Here is an 18,785-nt window from a genome sequence, read left to right as displayed (position 1 = left end):
GGGGTGGGGGGTGAGGGGAGGGCCGTCAGAAGTCTCAGTTTGGACAGTGTAAACTCTAACAAGAATTGTCTTACCGCTGTTTGTGCATTTCTTTTGTAGAACTTTGGATCAGCGTAAGTTACCTCCTCATCACGAGTCTGGACTGTTTCAATAACAATGACAGACATGTTAAAAGAGCAAAACTGTATTATTACAGATATATCAGCAGTAGGTAACACTTACCTTCAGTGTCTGTTTTTCAGATCCAGAAGGGATCCCAATTCCAGCAATGATCATCAGAGATCCAGCAACAGCAGAAGAGATCGGCACTATCAGAGACACTGAGACTGGAGGAGGAGAGGGAGTTTGCTGGTCAGATTCTGGAAAGATAAAGAGAAACAATCTGTCAGTCTGTCTTAGTCTCAGTCTCAAGACGCACACAGTGACCATCTGGAATTATAGCCCAACCAGCATAAGTCTAATTAACATGTTTATGGAGTAATTTAATTTATTCAGAAAGTTTAAAGTGCTTGCCTGCCTGGTTAGGAAATATTTTTTTAGCAGAGAGAAAAAAAAGACAAAATTAATGGACTATTAAACAACATATGACTCAATATAATTTTTTGTTTATTGAACTATTGTAAAAATCAGTATTACAGTGTGTATTACAGTATTATAATGTGAATAATCAAGTGTTGAATAAGAGCTCGTAGTTTACTGTGATGTCACATTAGTGCTGATACTGGCAGTCCTGATTTTAACTCCTAATTTGACACTATTAATCAAGTATTAAAATGGGATCTCATTGGATTACAGAAACAAATAAAGTACAGCAACATTTGCTTTGGTAATTCAAAGATTTAGTGGTAAAATTGAAAGCGAACTGCCTTCACTCTTGGGTCCTCTGTTTATCCTGACACACACAAACACACACAAAATAAAAATAGATTAAAAATAAATAAAACAAACAAAAACACCAAAATGATTACAAAATAAAAATATAGCTGCGAGCAGCGATTGCGGGCCCAAGCCGGTGGCACCGCCACCCTGGTGCCTTTAGTTATACTAAAGGCACCGGGGTGGCGGTGTCACCGGCTTTGGCCCTCCATCGCTGCTCGCAACTATATATTTATATATATATATATAAATAAATGTAAAAATACATATATATATATATATATATATATATATATATATATATATAAAAAATTTAACTATATATATATATATATATATATATATATATATATATATATATATATATAGCACCATTATCAATGTCTGTGCGGACGAACATATTTTACTTTCGTTTTTAAGTTAGCGATTCAAAAGCCCCCAGCGGTGTCACACGTTGATTAACCGGTGGGGAAATATTCTCACCGTCACATACCTAGTATATTTTCATATAGATACAATAGGCCTATCTGATTTTGAACACAAGAGGGTAGTATAGCACTATGAATTACATAATTAATTTTTTGGGCTAAAAAAACATTCTGGATGTTTTTAAACTTAAACAATTATTAAATTGAAAAAAAAGAATAAAATGGGTTTAGTTCTGATATTTGTATAATTATATATAGAAATAAATGGTGTATAATTACATTTTTAGAAGATAGGAGGTTTTTAGTGTTTCCTTTTTTTACATTACTTTAATCCCTTGCCATAGCAAAACCGTTTGAGATATTTATTATCTGTTTACAATTTAGCATCGTTAATATATTTTAAACATGTTGAAAATGTTTGGTGGGAATAAAATAAACCACTTAAGAGGAGTGGGTAAAAATTCAGAGGCTGATTTTGCAAAGAAATCCACATTCAAACCAAAATATCTGACTTCCTGTTGCCCGGAGCTAATTACTGTAAATTCGAAAATTGTCCGGCTCGATGAGACCAATATGCGTACTGATTTTTGTGACTGTACATAAAATTAACCCCCCCACCTTTGTCAAAAGCATTGTGAAAGTGACACACTTCCAGCTGCCAGTTGGTGGCTCTATAACTTTGACTCACAATAGTTACATCCATCTGATCGGCCTCTTACCACGAACACACTGCTGAAGTTATAACACTTCGTTTTTCTCTTTTCTCGCCATAAATTCGTTTCCTCGCCACGGCCAAACCGTTCGAGATATCAAAAATCCGTCCGCAATTTAGCATCCTCAATGTCTTGACTTCATGCACACCGAGTTTGGTGGGGATTGGATGAATTCTCTAGGAGGAGTATTTTACATTCCACAGCAAGCGTTTTCCAAACAACCCATAATAGCCGACTTCCTGTTGGGCTGGTGCAAAACTTAGAGCACGAAAGTTGTTCGGCCCGATGAGATCTATATGTGTGCTGAGTTTCATATTAATTCATGCAAGCTAGTTTGATCTATGGACCAAGTTTTCGGACGCCATTCCAGGGGGCGCAGTTGAGCCCCCCTGCCACGCCCGGGTACCAGCTTTAGCCAGGCCCTGATGGCCGCAGGTTCTGACCTGTGTGCAAAGTTTCATGAGTTTTCAAGCACGTTAAGGGCCCCAAAAGCCTTGAAAAACAATTATAAAAGCAGTCTCTCCTAACAGACAAATCCCCCACACCCCACACACACACAGAGACAGAGAGAGAGAGAGAGAAAATTCTAAAAAAAAATCACATTCAAACCAAAATATCTCACTTCCTGTTTGTCAGAGCTTATGACTATAAATTAGAAAGTTGTCCGGCTTGATGAGAACAATATACATAATGATTTTTGTGACTCTACTTAAAACTAAGCACTCATTTTTGACTAAAGGTGGCGCTACTGAGCCCCTCACCACGCCCGTTTCTGAAACTTTGCACATGTCTACTGGCTAATAAGTGTGATGAGTCTGTCGAGTTTCATCCAATTTCAAGCATACTAAGAGTCTCAAAAGCATCCGAAAAGAATATTAAAGTTTGATGCGTTGCCACGGCAACAGTATCTAAGATATCAATAGTCCTTTCACAGGTCTACATCTGCCGTGTGTCTACATTAAACACATAAAGTTTGAAGCAAATCGGGTAAAAATAAGAGGGTGATTTCAAAGCATTTTGAAAGTGACACACTTCCTGCTGCCAGTTGGTGGCGCTATAACTTTGACTCACAATATTCATTTCAATGTGATCGGCCTCTGACAACGACCACACTGCGGAGGTTTCAGCAAGATCAGTTAATGTCTGCAGAAGTTATAATACACTTCCTGTGTGCCTTATTCGCCATAAATTCGCTTCCTCGCCACGGCCAAACCGTTCGAGATATCAAAAATCCGTCCGCAATTTAGCATCCTCAAAGTCTTGACTTCATGCTGGCCGAGTTTGGAGGCGAATGGATGAATTCTGTAGGAGTAGATCAAATTCCACAGCATGCGTTTCCAAACATCCCATAATAGCCGACTTCCTGTTGGGCTGGCGTAAAAAGTAAAAGTACGAAAGTTGTTCGGCCCGATGAGATCTATTTATGTACCGAGTTTCATATTATTACATGCAAGCGTGTCTGATTTATGGACCAAGTTTTCGGACCCCGTTCAAGGGGGCGCTGTTGAGCCCCCCTGCCACGCCCGGGTACCAGCTTTAGCCCGGCCCTGATGGCCGCGGGTTCTGACCTGTGTGCAAAGTTTCAAGAGTTTTCAAGCACGTTAAGGGTCTCAAAAGTGCCCGAAAGGTTGACAGAAAAATAATAATAATAATAATAAATATAGCTGCGAGCAGCGATTACGGGCCCAAGCCGGTGGCACCGCAACCCCGGTGCCTTTAGTTACCTAAAGGCACCGGGGTGGCGGTACCGCCGGCTTTGGCCCTCCATCGCTGCTCGCAGCTATATTTATATATATATATATATATATATATATATATATATATATATATATATATATATATATATATATACATACATACATACATACACACACATACATATATATGTATATATATATATATATTATTGTTCAAAAGTTTGGGGTCAGTAAGATTTTTAATGTTTTTAGGAGAAGTCTCTTCTGCTCACCAAGGCTGCATTTATTGATTAAAAATACAAACAAAAACAGTAATATTGTGAAATATTATTCCAATTTAAAACAGCTGTTTTCAATTTTAAAATATTTTACATAGTAATTCATTTCTGTGATCAAAGTTGAGTTTTCAGCATCATTACTCCAGTCTTCAGTGTCACATGATCCTTCAGAAATCATACTAATATGATGATTGATGCTCAATAAATATTCATTATTATTTTCAATGTTGAAAACAGTTGTGTACAGATTTTTTTTTTTTTCAAAATGCTTTGATGAATGTAAAGTTCAAAAGAACAGCATATATTTCAAATATATATATTTTTAACATTATAAATGTCTTTACTGTAACTGTTGATCAGTTTAACTCATCCTTCATAAATAAAAGTACTGATTTATTTTATTTCTTTCCCCCAAAAATAAAATTTTAATTATTACTAACCACAAACTTTTGAGCAGTAGTGTTTAACGTTACAAAAGCTTTAGATTTCAGATAAATGCTGTTCTTTTGAACTTTCTATTCATCAAAGACTGTACACAACTGTTTTCGACATTTAAAATAATAATGAATGTTTCTTGAGTATCAATCATCATATTAGAATAATTTCTGAAGGATCATGTGACAGTGATGACTGGAGTAATGATGCTGAAAACTCAGCTTTGATCACAGGAATAAATAACAGTTTAAAATATATTAAAATAGAAAGCAGCTGTTTTAAATTGGAATACTATTTTACAATATTACTGTTTTTGTTTGTATTTTTAATCAAATAAATGCAGCCTTGGTGAGCAGAAGAAACTTCTCTGTTATGTGCGCGCCACAGACTGCACGCACGTCCGCTTAGAGTTCCGCCTTTTGCCTTCCGTCAATATTACGTCATTAGAAAAATATTTTTTTAGAGAATCGATTTTTTGACATTTGTGAATCGATTCAGAATCGTCCACGTCCGCATCGCGATGCATCTAAGAATCAATTTTTTCTCCCACCCCTAGATTTCATACAACAGGTTAATAAACAGTTACAATTAAGTCACTTACATTTTAGATGCAATGTTGACTGTTTTTGTTCTGTTTCAGCAGCGAAAATAGTTAAACAAAGATCACGGCAGAACCATCACGCATCACGTGTTTTCTCATAACTGAACGATTCAGCATTTTTAACGAATCGGTTGACTCAAAGATTGAATGATCAATCCATAAACATCTGTCTTAATCATGATCGACTCATTCGAACGAATCGTTTGAACGAATTAATCAATGACTCGCTTATTAAGATGGATGCCTGGCGACACCTAATGGCGGTTTAGTGTTGTTTAAAAGCATCATTCTTTCCCACATGTGTGTGATTTGTGTGTGCAACATTATCATTATTTTTCTTTCACTATTATATTAGCGATTTAAAAGCACCCACTCGTGTCACACGTCGATTAACCGGTGGGAAAATATCCTCAGACACATACCTAATAAATGTATATTTAAATACAATATTGGCCTACCTGGTAAAAAGTTTTATATACTATTTTGATGTCCTTTTGGACACAAGAGGGCAGTATAGCCCTATGTTTGCTTTTTTGTTGAACCAAATAGCACTAAATAGCCTGTTTTTAACTTTTTCATTCTTCTTGAATTGCAAAAACAGAATAAAATGGGTTTAGTTGTGATATTTGTATACTTTTATATAGAAATAAATGGTATATAATTACATTTTTAGAAGATTTTTACTTTAATCCCTCGCCATAGCAAAACCGTTTGAGATATTTATTATCCATTCACAATTTAGCATATTTAATGTAGTTTCATCATGTTGAAAAAGTTTGGTACGAATAAAATAAATAGTTTAAGAGGAGTGGCTAAAAATTCAGAGGCTGATTTTGCAAAAAAATTCACATTCAGACCAAAATATCTGACTTCCTGATGGCCAGAGCTATTGAATGTAAATTAGAAAGTTGTCCGGCTTGATGAGAACAATATAGAAACTATTTTTTCTTTACTGTAGTTAAAAGTAACCCCCCCACTTTTGTCAAAAGCATGTTGAAAGTGACACACTTCCTGCTGCCAGTTGGTGGCGCTATAACTTTGACTCACAATAGCTACATCCATCTGATCGGCCTCTTACCACGAACACACTGCTGAAGTTTCATCAAGATCAGTTAATGTATGCAGAAGTTATTCCACTTCCGTGTTTCTCTTTTCTCGCCATAAATTCGATTCCTCGCCACAGCCAAACCGTTCGAGATATCAAAAATCCGTCCGCAATTTAGCATCCTCAAAGTCTTGACTACATGCACACCGAGTTTGAAGGGGACACGGTGAATTTTCTAGGAGGAGTATTTCACATTCCACAGCAAGCGTTTTCCAAACAACCCATAATAGCCGACTTCCTGTTGGGTTGGCGTAAAACTTAGAGCACGAAAGATGTTCGGTCTGATGAGATCTATATGTGTACCGAGTTTCATGTTAATTCATTAGTGGTGCAACGGATCATCATTGATCCGTGATCCGTTCGGATCAATATCTTCGGTTCAGCACTCACGTGATCCGCGGATTGATTGATGAAAAAAAAGTTGTGCGCATGTTCAGTCCACACACAGCGTGGTCATGGCGAGCGTTATGAACCGCAGAGAGCGTGACGCCTCATTCGCGCCGCAAAACCTCCAGACGTGCGTAAACGCGTCTTTACATTGACTTCACATTGAAATCACTCGCGCCAGACGCTCTATTCGCGTTTGGTGTGAACGCAGCATGGGTGACGGCGAGAGAGAGAGAGAGAAAGAGTGCCTGCGAGTGCGAGCGAGCAAGGTAATACGTTGTCAAATATGTTTAAACTTAAATGAACTACACAAGTAGTTATGTCTCTTTGTATTAATTTGTCCTGTTATTGACATAGGCCTAATGCGCGTCATTGACAAAATGCGCAACCAGATGTTCGAATAATTCGAATATGTGTTTTTTAGAGGGAATATTCGAACGTCATTTTTGAGCAATTTTGACAGCCCTATATGACAGTGGAAACACATAAAGCATTGGTCCATGTTTAAAGGAAGGAGATGCCTTTTTATGTTGCACTTTAAGTTGTTTTTCATTAATTATGTTAAAAAGAAGATATTATGCCTTGTGCACTTTAAGTTGATTTTATATATTTTAATTTAACAATTTAAAAGTGTTAATAAAAAAATTAAATAAAATTTTGCTGATCCGAAAAATGATCCGATCCGTGACTCTGATCCGAGAAACGATCCGAACCGTGAGTTTTTTGATCCGTTGCACCCCTATAATTCATGCAAGCGTGTTTGATCTATGGACCAAGTTTTCGAACCCCGTTCCAGGGGGCGCTGTCGAGCCCCCCTGCCACGCCCGGCTACCAGCTTCAGCCTGGCCCTGATGGCCGTGGGTTCTGACCTGTGTGCAAAGTTTCAAGAGTTTTCGAGCACGTTTAGGGACCCAAAAGCCCCAGAAACCTTGAAAAACAAATGAAAAAGTAAATCTCACTGAACAGACAAATCACCCCCACCCCTCACACACACAGAGACAGAGAGAGAGAGAGAAAATTCTCCAAAAAATCACATTCAAACAAAAATATCTGACTTCCTGTTGCTTTTAGCTAATGAGTGTAAATTAGAAAGTTGTCCGGCTCGATGAGAACAATATACGTAGCGAGTTTTGTGACTCTTTGTAAAACTAAGCCCCCATTTTTTACTAAAGGTGGCGCTACTGAGCCATTCCACCACGCCCGTTTCTGAAACTTTGCACATGTCTACTGGATAATAAATGTGATGTGTCTGTTGAGTTTCATGCATTTTCAAGTATGTGAAGAGTCTCAAAAGCATCCGAAAAGAATATTAAAGTTTGATGCGTTGCCACGGCAACATTATTAAAGATATCAATAATCCTTTCACAGGTCTACATCTGCCGTGTGTTTACATTATACACATAAAGTTTGAAGCAAATCGGGTAAAAATAAGAGGGTGATTTCAAAGCATTTTGAAAGTGACACACTTCCTGCTGCCAGTTGGTGGCGCTATAACTTTGACTCACAATAGTCACATCCATGTGATCGGCCTCTTACAACGAACACACTGCTGAAGTTTAATCAAGATCAGTTAATGTATGCAGAAGTTATAACACACTTCCTGTTTCCATTATTCGCCATAAATTCGTTTCCTCGCCACGGCCAAACCGTTCGAGATATCAAAAATCCGTCCGCAATTTAGCATCCTCAATGTCTTGACTTCATGCTGACCGAGTTTGGAGCCGATTGGATGAATTCCCTAGGAGGAGTACATTAAATTCCACAGCATGCGTTTCCAAACAACCCATAATAGCCGACTTCCTGTTGGGCTGGCGTAAAACTTAGAGCACGAAATTTGTTCGGCCCGATGAGATCTATATCTGTTCCGAGTTTCATATTATTACATGCAAGTGTGTTTGATTTATGGACAAGTGTTCGGATTCCGTTCCAGGGGGCGCTGTTGAGCCCCCCTGCCACGCCCGGGTACCAGCTTCAGCCCGGCCCTAATGGCCGCAGGTTCTGACCTGTGTGCAAAGTTTCATGAGTTTTTGAGCACGTTAAAGGCCCCAAAAGCCCCCGAACCCTTGAACAACAATAATAATAATAATAATAATAATAATAATAATAATAATCCTAACGAAAACAATAGGGCCTTCGCCCCTTCAGGGCTTGGGCCCTAATAATAATAATCCTAACGAAAACAATAGGGCCTTCGCCCCTTCAGGGCTTGGGCCCTAATAAATAAAGGAAAATTATGTTATATCCAAAAATATATCCAGATTAAAATCACATGTGTAAGAAGAATGGTAAATGGTAAATGGACTGCATTTATAAAGCACTTTCACAGACCTATGGCCACCAAAGCGCTTTACATATAGCCTCACATTCACCCATTCACTCACTCATTCATACACCGACGGCGGTGTCAGCCATGCAAGGCGCCATCCAGCTCGTCGGGAGCAGCTGGGGTTAGGTGTTTTGCTCATGGACACCTCGACACTTGGTCAGGTGGAACCAGGGATTGAACCACCAACCTTCCGATTTGTAGACAACCTACAAGATTATTTACTGCCAGAGGAGATACTCAGGTGTTTGTGTCACAGGTCGGGGTGGAGCACCAGCGGGCCGCCCACCCCTCGCTTGCGTGCCGCCCACCCCTCGCTTGCGTGCCGCCCCTGAGGAGTTGGCCGTGGACACGAAGGGAAAGGCGGACACAGAATTCAAAATAAATATACTCTTTATTAAATAATAAAAACAAATCTTAAAAAGTCTCTTCTTCAGCATTCTCTTCGTGCATCTCAGCACTGTCAGATAGAGAGAGGAATGAACAGAATTCACAGCTTCCGCGTTCTCTTCTTCAGCGTTCTCTTCGCGTATCTCAGCACCTTCGGACAGAGAGAGGAATGAACATAATTCACAGCTTCCGCGTTCTCTTCTTCAGCGAGCTCTTCGCGTATCTCAGCACCTTCAGACAGAGAGAGGAATGAACATAATTCACAGCTTCCGCGTTCTCTTCTTCAGCGAGCTCTTTGCGTATTTCAGCACCAGGACAGAGAGAGGAATGAACATAATTCACAGCTTCCGCGTTCTCTTCTTCAGCGAGCTCTCCGCGTATCTCAGCACAATCCAGCCGAAGTCTTCTGTCTCTCTCTTTCTGTCTCTCTCTTCCTCTCTTTCCCTCTCGCGGCCTCCCTCCGCATCCGCTCACGTGCTGCGTGCCTGTGGAAGATCAAACGTATCATCATATAAAGTGATCGTGACTCTTCAGAAAATTTGGATTGAACTACTTAATTCTGATTCGATTTACGATCTCTTTATTAACTTTTTGAAGTGTCAAAGTGGTAGTTGAGTAGACTGTCAATGGAGGGACAGAAAGCTCTCAGATTTCTTCAAAAATATCTTCATTTGAGTTCCAAAGATGAACAAAAGTCTTACGGATTTGGAACGACATGAGGGTGATGAATTAATGACAGCATTTTATTTTTTTTTGGTGAACTATTAGCCTGGATGCCAGCCGAACTTAGCCCCGCCCACCAAATTTTTAGGTCGGGAAGTTCGGTCTGGACTCGCTCCGTTGAGGAGCTATTATGCCCGGACAAAAATAGTTCGGACCAATCAAATTGTCAGGGCGGGCTTTATACGATGATGGACAGATGAGCAACGTAACGTCACCAACGAGCGCTTGGGTTGAATTTGTTTACAACAAAGATGACTGCCGCTGTAGAATTGTTATTTCACGAGTTCACACTTACAAATAAGTCAGATAGAATAAATGCATATTTGGCGTGCTGTCCGAGGAGAGGCTCCGGGCGTGAGAGTGAGTGGAGGGATGCTGAAAACTGTCAAGGAATGTTAGGTGAGTTGGCATAGTGAATAAATATATGCTTCCTCTCATGCTGATAGTGTAGACGGCAATTGTTTGATGACAAGTTGATTGGATTGATTATTTGAACGTGCTCCTCTCGAACTTTGTTTATAAAACATTATATGTAGATTCCGCCATCGTGTCTGTTATAGAAGATATCGACAGCACATTGATTTTAAAAGTGGAACAGAGAACCGCGATCAAGGCATTTGTCGATCGGAAACATGAATGAAAAACATACGTCACTTACTCCGTTGCTCTGATTGGTTGTAGGTCTATCCAATTGAGTGCAGAGGCATTTTCCTTCCTGGTTCGGTTGAAACACGCCCCTTAATCACAGCCCAATGGAGCAGTATCAGACTCACATTCTGACTAGAATCTGAGTATGACGACGTCAGGCTAGTGAACTATACCTTTAAGAAGACTGATCAGGCAGGAAGAAGTGAAATGCAGGGGATCTGTATTTTTCTTTAAGATGAAAGAAATAGAGGCCGATTACCTGTTTGAGGGAGCCTGAGTGAATCAAATGATTCAAAATACATGTCATTCATCATGGGGGCCAGTTTGTCTAGAATTTTATTTTAATAAAACTCTACTGGGACCCAATTTCAGCAAGTGATGGTTTCGCACCGCGACAAAAGCGTATTAAAGTGGGATTTGTCATTGTGACTCTTATTTTACCTGACAGAATTAAGGCCTGTACTGAAGACGACGTAGTTTGACCCATCAGATGAAAGGGCCGTTTCAGCGCTGTCCACATGTACGAATAAATTAGAGAGACTGCTCATTGCAGAACAAATGAGTGGAGCTTACGTCTAGCTCCTCCTCATAGTCATCCAGTGAGGAGGAGCGAATGTAATTTGGGCCTAATGGGTGGAGCTAGAATATCCAACCATATCCTGAACCTACCCACTATTCCCTTTAGACATCCAGAGAGGTGGAGCTGGATGTCATTTGACTCTGCAGTGAGTACCACTTGATAAAATATCAAAGCCATTTGTAAAATTAGTTAAACTTAAGGAAACAACAAATAGATGAGCCGTCTTTTCATTTATTGTTATTCCATTCCAACAGCAGTCTACATTTATCACTAAAGGTAAAGACATACAAATGTGTTTAGGCTATAACTCACCAGAGAGACACAAACTCAACGAGAGCAAAATAATTTAAGCAACATCATCTCCAACAGCCTGAGATAAAAATGACTCTATGATCTGAAAAATATTAGTAGATAATCTGAGGTTTATAAAGAAACTCCTCAGGGAGAACAGACACAGTTCATGAGTCACTAGTCACAGTCGATGAAATTAGTGTAATAAACCCCTTAACATGGTAACCATAGTTTCCACCGAAATATAGTTACTGTCACGATCACCAGCTGGAGTGCCCTTGATAGCCACCAGAGGGCACTCCACCCCAGACTACTGTCTTTCCATCAAAGACAACATTACCCATAACTCATTGCCTGGTCTCATCATCCATGATTGTCTATTTCTCATTACCTTGTTTAGCCCAGCATATAAACCCTGTTCACTCAGCCATTCATTGCAAACTCTTGTATGTGTCTACACTGCATTTAGAAGTGTGCTGCCTTGTCATGGTCTTCTGCTCTTGCCTGTGTTCCTGTGCCCCATGACTGTTGGACTGTTTGTGTTTCGACCTTTGCCTGCTTTTGGTTTGATTTTTGATCTTTGATTGTGGGTTACCCTTTCAATAAATACTACATGGATCCTCAACCCTTTGTGTCTTGGAGCAGTTTCATGATAGTTACTATTGTCATTATAAATAAATAATCTTCTAAAGCACAATAAATTGGTTCTTGTAATTGTAAGATTTTTTCATTTTATTTTTTCATTTGGCCTAGTTGCTCAATGCAACGTCCTGAAGCTGTACGAGTTTTATTTTAGGAACAATATCTGTAGCATATAAAATATGGTCAGCATGTTTATGAGTCACATGACTAAAGTTCACACATTTGTTGGTGTGATCTTGTGAAGCGCTGTTTCATCTATTTATTCTAGTTTCTGAACTGCGCTATTTCACACTGAATAAACATTTGTCACAATAAGGGTCAATGTCTTCCTACAGAAATGTAAATTTAAAAAAAATTTTTTTTTACAATGACTCGGCGTAGCGATGGAATCAGATAGCATGGTGTAGTGATATATAGTCTATGGCATTTACATGGCAATACCAGTGCAGTATTTTCTGCAATAGCCTATTGAATGTTCATTCTCTTTTTTTCTTTTTTTTTTCACTTCTCATTTCTCTCAGAAGCAACATCCTGTAGAGCATTTTGACAGTGTCTATTTCTGTAGAAAACAGCCTGTATATGATGGCCTTATTTGGAGCTGATATAAACTCCCAGCTTCCAAAACCACAAACAACACCAGCAGAACTAAAACACCTTAGACTGGATTTGTCAGCAGGGTTGCAAATATATGTTATAAATGTGTTTTGATCAAATTTATAAACTTTGGAGTGTACATGCTTTACATAGGCCTACTGTGCTCTCAGATCATCTTCTAGGGTGGATATAGGTGATTAGGCTACAAAAATAATCAATTTATTTCACACATTTTCTTTAGAAAAATCTTCTGAGGCTTTGTTATACTGTAATTTTAAAATCTCTGTAAAAAATAATTATGATGAGGTTGTTTCTGTTGAAAATGATAGTCACACATTTCTAGTTGTGGCATTGACCCTTAAAATGACAAATGTTTAGTCAGTGTGAAATGATGCGGTTCAGAAACTAGAATGAATAGATGAAACAGCGCTTCACTCGATCACACCAACAAATGTGTGAACTTTAGTCATGTGACTCATAAACATGGTGACTATATTTTATATGCCACACTACAGATAGTGTTCCCAAAATAAAACTGGTAAATCTCAGACGTTGTATTGAGCAACAAAGCCTAAAAAAACTCAAAACATGCAGCATTGCAATATCCCATATTCATATTTTTAAAAGATTGCTTATTTATAATGACAACAGTAACTGTATTTGGTGGAAACTATGCTAAGGGGTTTATTACATTACATTGTTTATTAGGCCTACATAAATGTTAGTTTTCATCGACTGTATCATGTGACTAGTCAGAGTGTGAAGCGCATTCACGTACACAGACCACAGACGCACTCATGAACTGTTTATTCTTCCTGTCTGAAGAGTTTCTTTATAAACCTCAGATTATCTACTGATATTTTTCAGATCATAGAGTGATTTTATCTCAGGCTGTTGGAGATGATGTTGCTCACACTTATTATGTGTTGTCTATCTGGTGAGTTATAAACATGTTCTTATACTTCTAGTGATAATGTACAGTTAAAATTGTTCAGAGGATTTTCATTAGCTGTTAATAATATTGTGTTTCAGGAGTGTTTGGTGACACAGATGCAGTGAAGTCAGTGTCAGTGATGGAGGGAGATTCTGTCACTCTAAACCCTGATCTTACAGACATACAGAGAGACAAAGAGATCCAGTGGAGGTTTAGGAAAATTCGCATCGCTAGAGTGATAATGAACATTCCCACATATGATGATGATGAGCGATTCAGAGACAGACTGAAACTGGATCAGACTGGATCTCTGACCATCAGTGACATCAGAACCACAGTCTCTGGACTTTATCAACTAAGAACCATTATTAGGAATAAGGAGTTAATCAAGAGATTCAATGTTACTGTTTATGGTGAGTAGAGAATTACACTGTACTTTTACTGTCTTCTTCATATTCTTGTTATAGCAGGGTACATGTAAAACAGCTTTGGGCCAAAGTTTGATAGAAAATAAAAATTGTCTGACCAATCTCATCAGACACCAGACTGAACATCTCAACATCACTGAACTCTGACAGATATGTTCAAGTACATCAATAGTCATAATTAGCATTTAAAGTCTTTACAAAGTTGTCTTTTTTTTTTGTCGATCAAACTAGCACTAATGTCTCTTTTTCGCCATTGCAGTTCGAGACACACATCCTACATCACAGTCTCCTTCTCATCCTCCAGTGTCTCTGATAGTGCTGATCTCTTCTTCTGCTGCTGGATCTCTGATGATCGTGGCTGTTATCATGATCTTCTGTATGTGCAGGAAACACAAAGACACAGGTACTGTAGACGCACCTACAGCTTATACATCTGTAAACAATAATGTGGAGCAACGATATTATAGGAAAATACATGTTTTGATTGAACGTGTCTGTCATTACAGTTGAAGACGAGACTCACGCTGATGCAACACTCTACACACACACTGGAAAAATGATGGTGAGTGTTTCTTTAGTGACATTTACATTTATTAATTTAGAAATAATTTTTTTCCCCAAATGTAATGAACAATCCAAAATAACTGCACAACATTAAGCCATATAATATCACCATTGTTTTAAACACTGCACATTAAATATTGGCAAATATTTTTAACAAGTTTGTGAAATAGTATATGCTGTTATTCCATTATAAATAAATCATGCTTCCTGTGCTAAATGTCTGTCTGACTTGTTTGCATCTATATATTTAGCGCTGTATTTGCTCTTGTCCTGATATCTGATGTTGAACGTGTTTTATTTCCACAGTCCACTTGCTTTTATTTTTTGCCTGTTATGAAAGCTGCTATTGTTTTCCAAAATTGCATAATAAAAGTCCCAAGAATATAAAAAGACAGAGATCATTACACACAAACACAAGACCATCATTCAGTGTGAGAAACATTGACTCATAACCCGTAATATCTATCGATGAATTTGCAGCAAATTTCTGTCATTTATTCATTTTGAGCTCTTGCAGTTTTTGCTTCTGAAACATCAGGTTTGTTTTTCTACTTTGACCTTTTGTGTTTGTGTTTTCCTACAGAAATCTGAAATGACGGAGGTGGTTTATACATGTTTAATCACAGATCATTGATCAAACTCTCTGTGATTCTGTTTCTTTACAAATGATGTGTTGATCATCGTATTGACATTTGTGTTTTACACTGTATTACTCTTTCAAATAAAATAAAATGTATTTTTGTTTAATTAAATCATGCTTTTGGATTCCTTTAGACTGATATTGATATTCACATATGATCATCATCACAATAAAATATTTTGGGCCAGATAAAAAAATAAATAAAAAAAGGGCAAATTAGCGTGAGACCGCAATCCCACAAAACCACTGTGGAAAGTTCAGCCAGCAACAATATCACCCTGTAGCATAAGACTGGTTGCCCACTGAAACTAAGCAGGTTGAGTCTGGTTAGTACCTGGATGAGAGACCTCCTGGGAAAACTAGGTTGCTGCTGGAAGAGGTGTTAGTGAGGCCAGCAGGGGGCGCTCACCCTGTGGTCTGTGTGGATCCTAACGCCCCAGTATAGTGACGGGGACACAATACTGTCAAAGAGCACCGTCTTTCGGATGAAATGTTAAACTGAGGTCCTGACTCTCTCATTAAAAATCCCAGGATGTCCTTCAGAAAAAGAGTAGGGGTGTAACCTCGGCATCCTGGCCAAATTTGCCTATTGGCCCCCTTTCATCATGGCCTCCTGATCATGCATATATACTGATTGGCTTCATCACCCTGTCTCCTCTCCACCAGTAAGCTGGTGTGTGTTGGGCGTTCTGGTGCAATATGGCTGTCGTCGCATCATCCAGTTGCTGCACATTGGTGGTGGTTGAGGAGATTCCCCCCTTCAAATGTGGAGCACTTTGAGAAAAAAAGTTAAAAAAAAAAAGTTTTTTGAGTTTAAAAACTGCATTTAAAAAATCAAATAAAACATTTTTAAAAAATTGTAATATTCACATGTTAAACTGATTATATTATATTTAGTTTACTGGCTTTTATAAACTAGATATTTTCTCAAAGGGAATAAGGGGTTCAAACCCTGATCCTGAAAGGCAATCGTCCTGCAGTTTAAATCAAACACCACAAAACCTGCTAAAAGTCTTCAGATTTACTTGGAAATCTGACCAGTCCTAAGGCTGTAGATGAGAAAAACATTAGACATTTTTATGCCTACATTTTAGGCCAGATTTACTAATAGTCTGTGCCAGCGCAAACCCTCGTTTGGCATTAAAAAACTGAGAAATGTATAATTAGAAAAAAGAAAAAAAAAAGAAAAAATATTTTTTTAAAAACTGAGAAATTAGCGATGAAGAGTATTACTCAGTATTAGAGTGTACACAATTATTTTTGCTCTTTTTGATCTTATTGCATTAACACATTTGTATATATATGTGGCCGTGTAAATGTGCACACTATATAAAACTCAAACACAACCAAACATCTAAAAAAAGGGGTTCTTTATTTTCGACTGCGTATGAGAAAGACTTGTTAATATGTTAATGTCTGGAGTTTCCGCTTGGGGTCAGGAATATAAACAAAAATGTATACAACGAGTTACAATAGGAAAATAACAAACATAAAAACTTTCAAACAGAGCTCGCCACGTACAGTGTGAATTACAATGTTCCACAAATGTACAAAGAAACAACCCAAAATAAAGGATAATAGTTACACTTCCATATTTTTCCCTCAGTAAGTTCTCTTTCACAATACTCAATTTGTGTTAATTTTCCCTTTTTAGCTTTTTGCAAATAATTGTATATTCCCAAAAATAAAACAGAATACACAAAACGGTTTATGTGAGCACTTATACCCCAAATAAACAACGGTAGTGGCTTTTTATGTTTTCTGAATAAAGAACAAAACATAAACATGATTAAAGACACATTCTCATACAGTAAGCCACTGACACACTTGTAAGACAGGAATAAACATACTTAACACTCTACAATTAGCATTACTATACTCATTCTCATCTCTTACAGATTATCAATAAACTTTGACATTACAAACAGTGCAGAGCTAGCCAAATACTTTCTTTGAGTGAAAATAAGCATTTACAATAAAAGAATGAAATAAAATGACACTCACTCTGTGAAGCGATGCACCGCACTAGAAAGTCCGCGCAACGGTCACCTCACGTGCACTGACGTCTCTTCGTTCTCCCCTCTGACATTATTTTATCACAGAAACAGAAGTATTGTTTATATTTCTCCTCAATAATAACATGAGCTGTAATAATGAGTTCAAATAACATGTTACATTTCTATTAAACAAACACTCACGCTCAATCGCCGTCACTGTGGAATGTATATGCTCGTTTCACACAGAAATCTCTGGCACTCAGGAGAAACAAAGATTCCGTGCGATGAATCACTGCTCCAACCGCTCAACAAACAGAACACCAAATTGGGGGTTTCCCCTTTTCGCTTTCGTATAAGCAGAGGTGGGTAGTAACGAAGTACATTTACTTCGTTACATTTACTTGAGTATTTTTTTGGAAAAATTGTACTTTTAAGAGTAGATTTGAATGTGGGTACTTATTACTTTTACTCGAGTACATTTCTAATGAAAAAACTGTACTTTTACTTCGTTACGTTGGGCGACGTTCCTCTCGTTACTTTATTTTAATGCAATATGTGTTGTTAAATGCGTAAGTGCGATGTATCTTTTTTCTGGGCTTGAGCGATGCTCAATTCACAAATGAATCACTCTTTTGAGTCGATTCTGTTCAAAGTCTTCATCAAACAAGTTGGCAGATCTGTCTAAATCGGTTCGCGAATCAGTTTGAATGAACTTGAACTGTTCAGTTCCTGCACGCACTGAATCATCTGAAGCGATTTCAATTCACACTGGACTCGGAGTCGTAACAGGAAGATTTAAGGACATCAAGAGCGTTGGATGAAGTGGCCGTGGACCTACAGTACAGTCAAGTGAGAGCAAATCTGCAAATGCATCATATTTTTGCCAGCGATGAAGATCTTTATTAGTTGAACATCTTCGTAAGCTGTCTGTGAATGAATGATTCCACAGGACGATATACTCGATTTAATTTCACTCAGGTAATACATTTTACAACCAAACAGATTATTACGCCATATAGCACTACTAGAAAGTATGACATTACCCGTTTTTTGGACATATACATTAATTTACATTAAATAAGCTACCATTGCCCACAGTTTATGAACACCCGCCATCCCGCGGTAGTTTGTGTGTATTGTTGCGCAGTGGCGTACCCAGCTAACAATGACCTGGCGGTCCACCAGCGTTTTTTGGGCGGCACAAAGTCAGCGGTTTGACACGGTCGGACCTCCGGCGGCACACCATCGGCAACCCGACCAATCTGAAAACCCCGTCGGTCTGCCAGCGTTTTTTGGGTGGCACGCCACCAGCGGTTTTCCGCGGCTGGGCCACCGTCGGCACACCAGTGGCAAGCCGATAGTCGGTCCACGTGTTTCTGAGCGCTTACAGGACGTCTTTAATTTATAAATGTATATTTGTTTTAATCTATTTTTACAGTTAAAAAGAATCTGAAAGCACAGAATAAAAAAAAATGGTGAAACTGACCTAATAGCTGCAGCCAGTGCCGTCG

The 18,785-nt window shown here is 38.5% G+C and overlaps 1 protein-coding gene and 1 long non-coding RNA gene across 3 annotated transcripts in view; one reads left to right on the top strand and one right to left on the bottom strand.

Annotated features, from left to right (window-relative positions):
* Positions 1–15,389, top strand: part of LOC309475590 (uncharacterized protein) — a 335,445-nt gene extending 320,056 nt beyond the window's left edge. The window contains exons 13-16 of the mRNA XM_082138408.1: positions 13,744–14,058; positions 14,333–14,476; positions 14,580–14,635; positions 15,221–15,389. Coding sequence (XP_081994534.1) covers positions 13,744–14,058; positions 14,333–14,476; positions 14,580–14,635; positions 15,221–15,271 — 566 coding nt within the window. The 3' untranslated portion in view covers positions 15,272–15,389. The remainder of the gene's footprint in view (positions 1–13,743; positions 14,059–14,332; positions 14,477–14,579; positions 14,636–15,220) is intronic.
* On the bottom strand, positions 14,981–17,578 carry LOC309475689. 2 transcript variants are annotated; one of them, XR_014197768.1, is made up of 3 exons: positions 17,476–17,578; positions 17,282–17,359; positions 14,981–16,051 (listed from the first exon to the last, which is right to left on the bottom strand). It is a non-coding gene; the product is annotated as an uncharacterized lncRNA (long non-coding RNA). The 2 variants fall into 2 exon arrangements; XR_014197769.1 differs by lacking the exon at positions 17,476–17,578 and having other exon boundaries at positions 17,282–17,399.
* Positions 17,579–18,785: the final 1,207 nt, after the last annotated feature.

The sequence above is a fragment of the Leuciscus leuciscus genome (genome assembly GCF_965113295.1).
Source record: "Leuciscus leuciscus genome assembly, chromosome: 15".
Lineage (NCBI taxonomy): Eukaryota > Metazoa > Chordata > Actinopteri > Cypriniformes > Leuciscidae > Leuciscus > Leuciscus leuciscus.
This window is presented reverse-complemented; position numbering and strand designations above follow the sequence as displayed.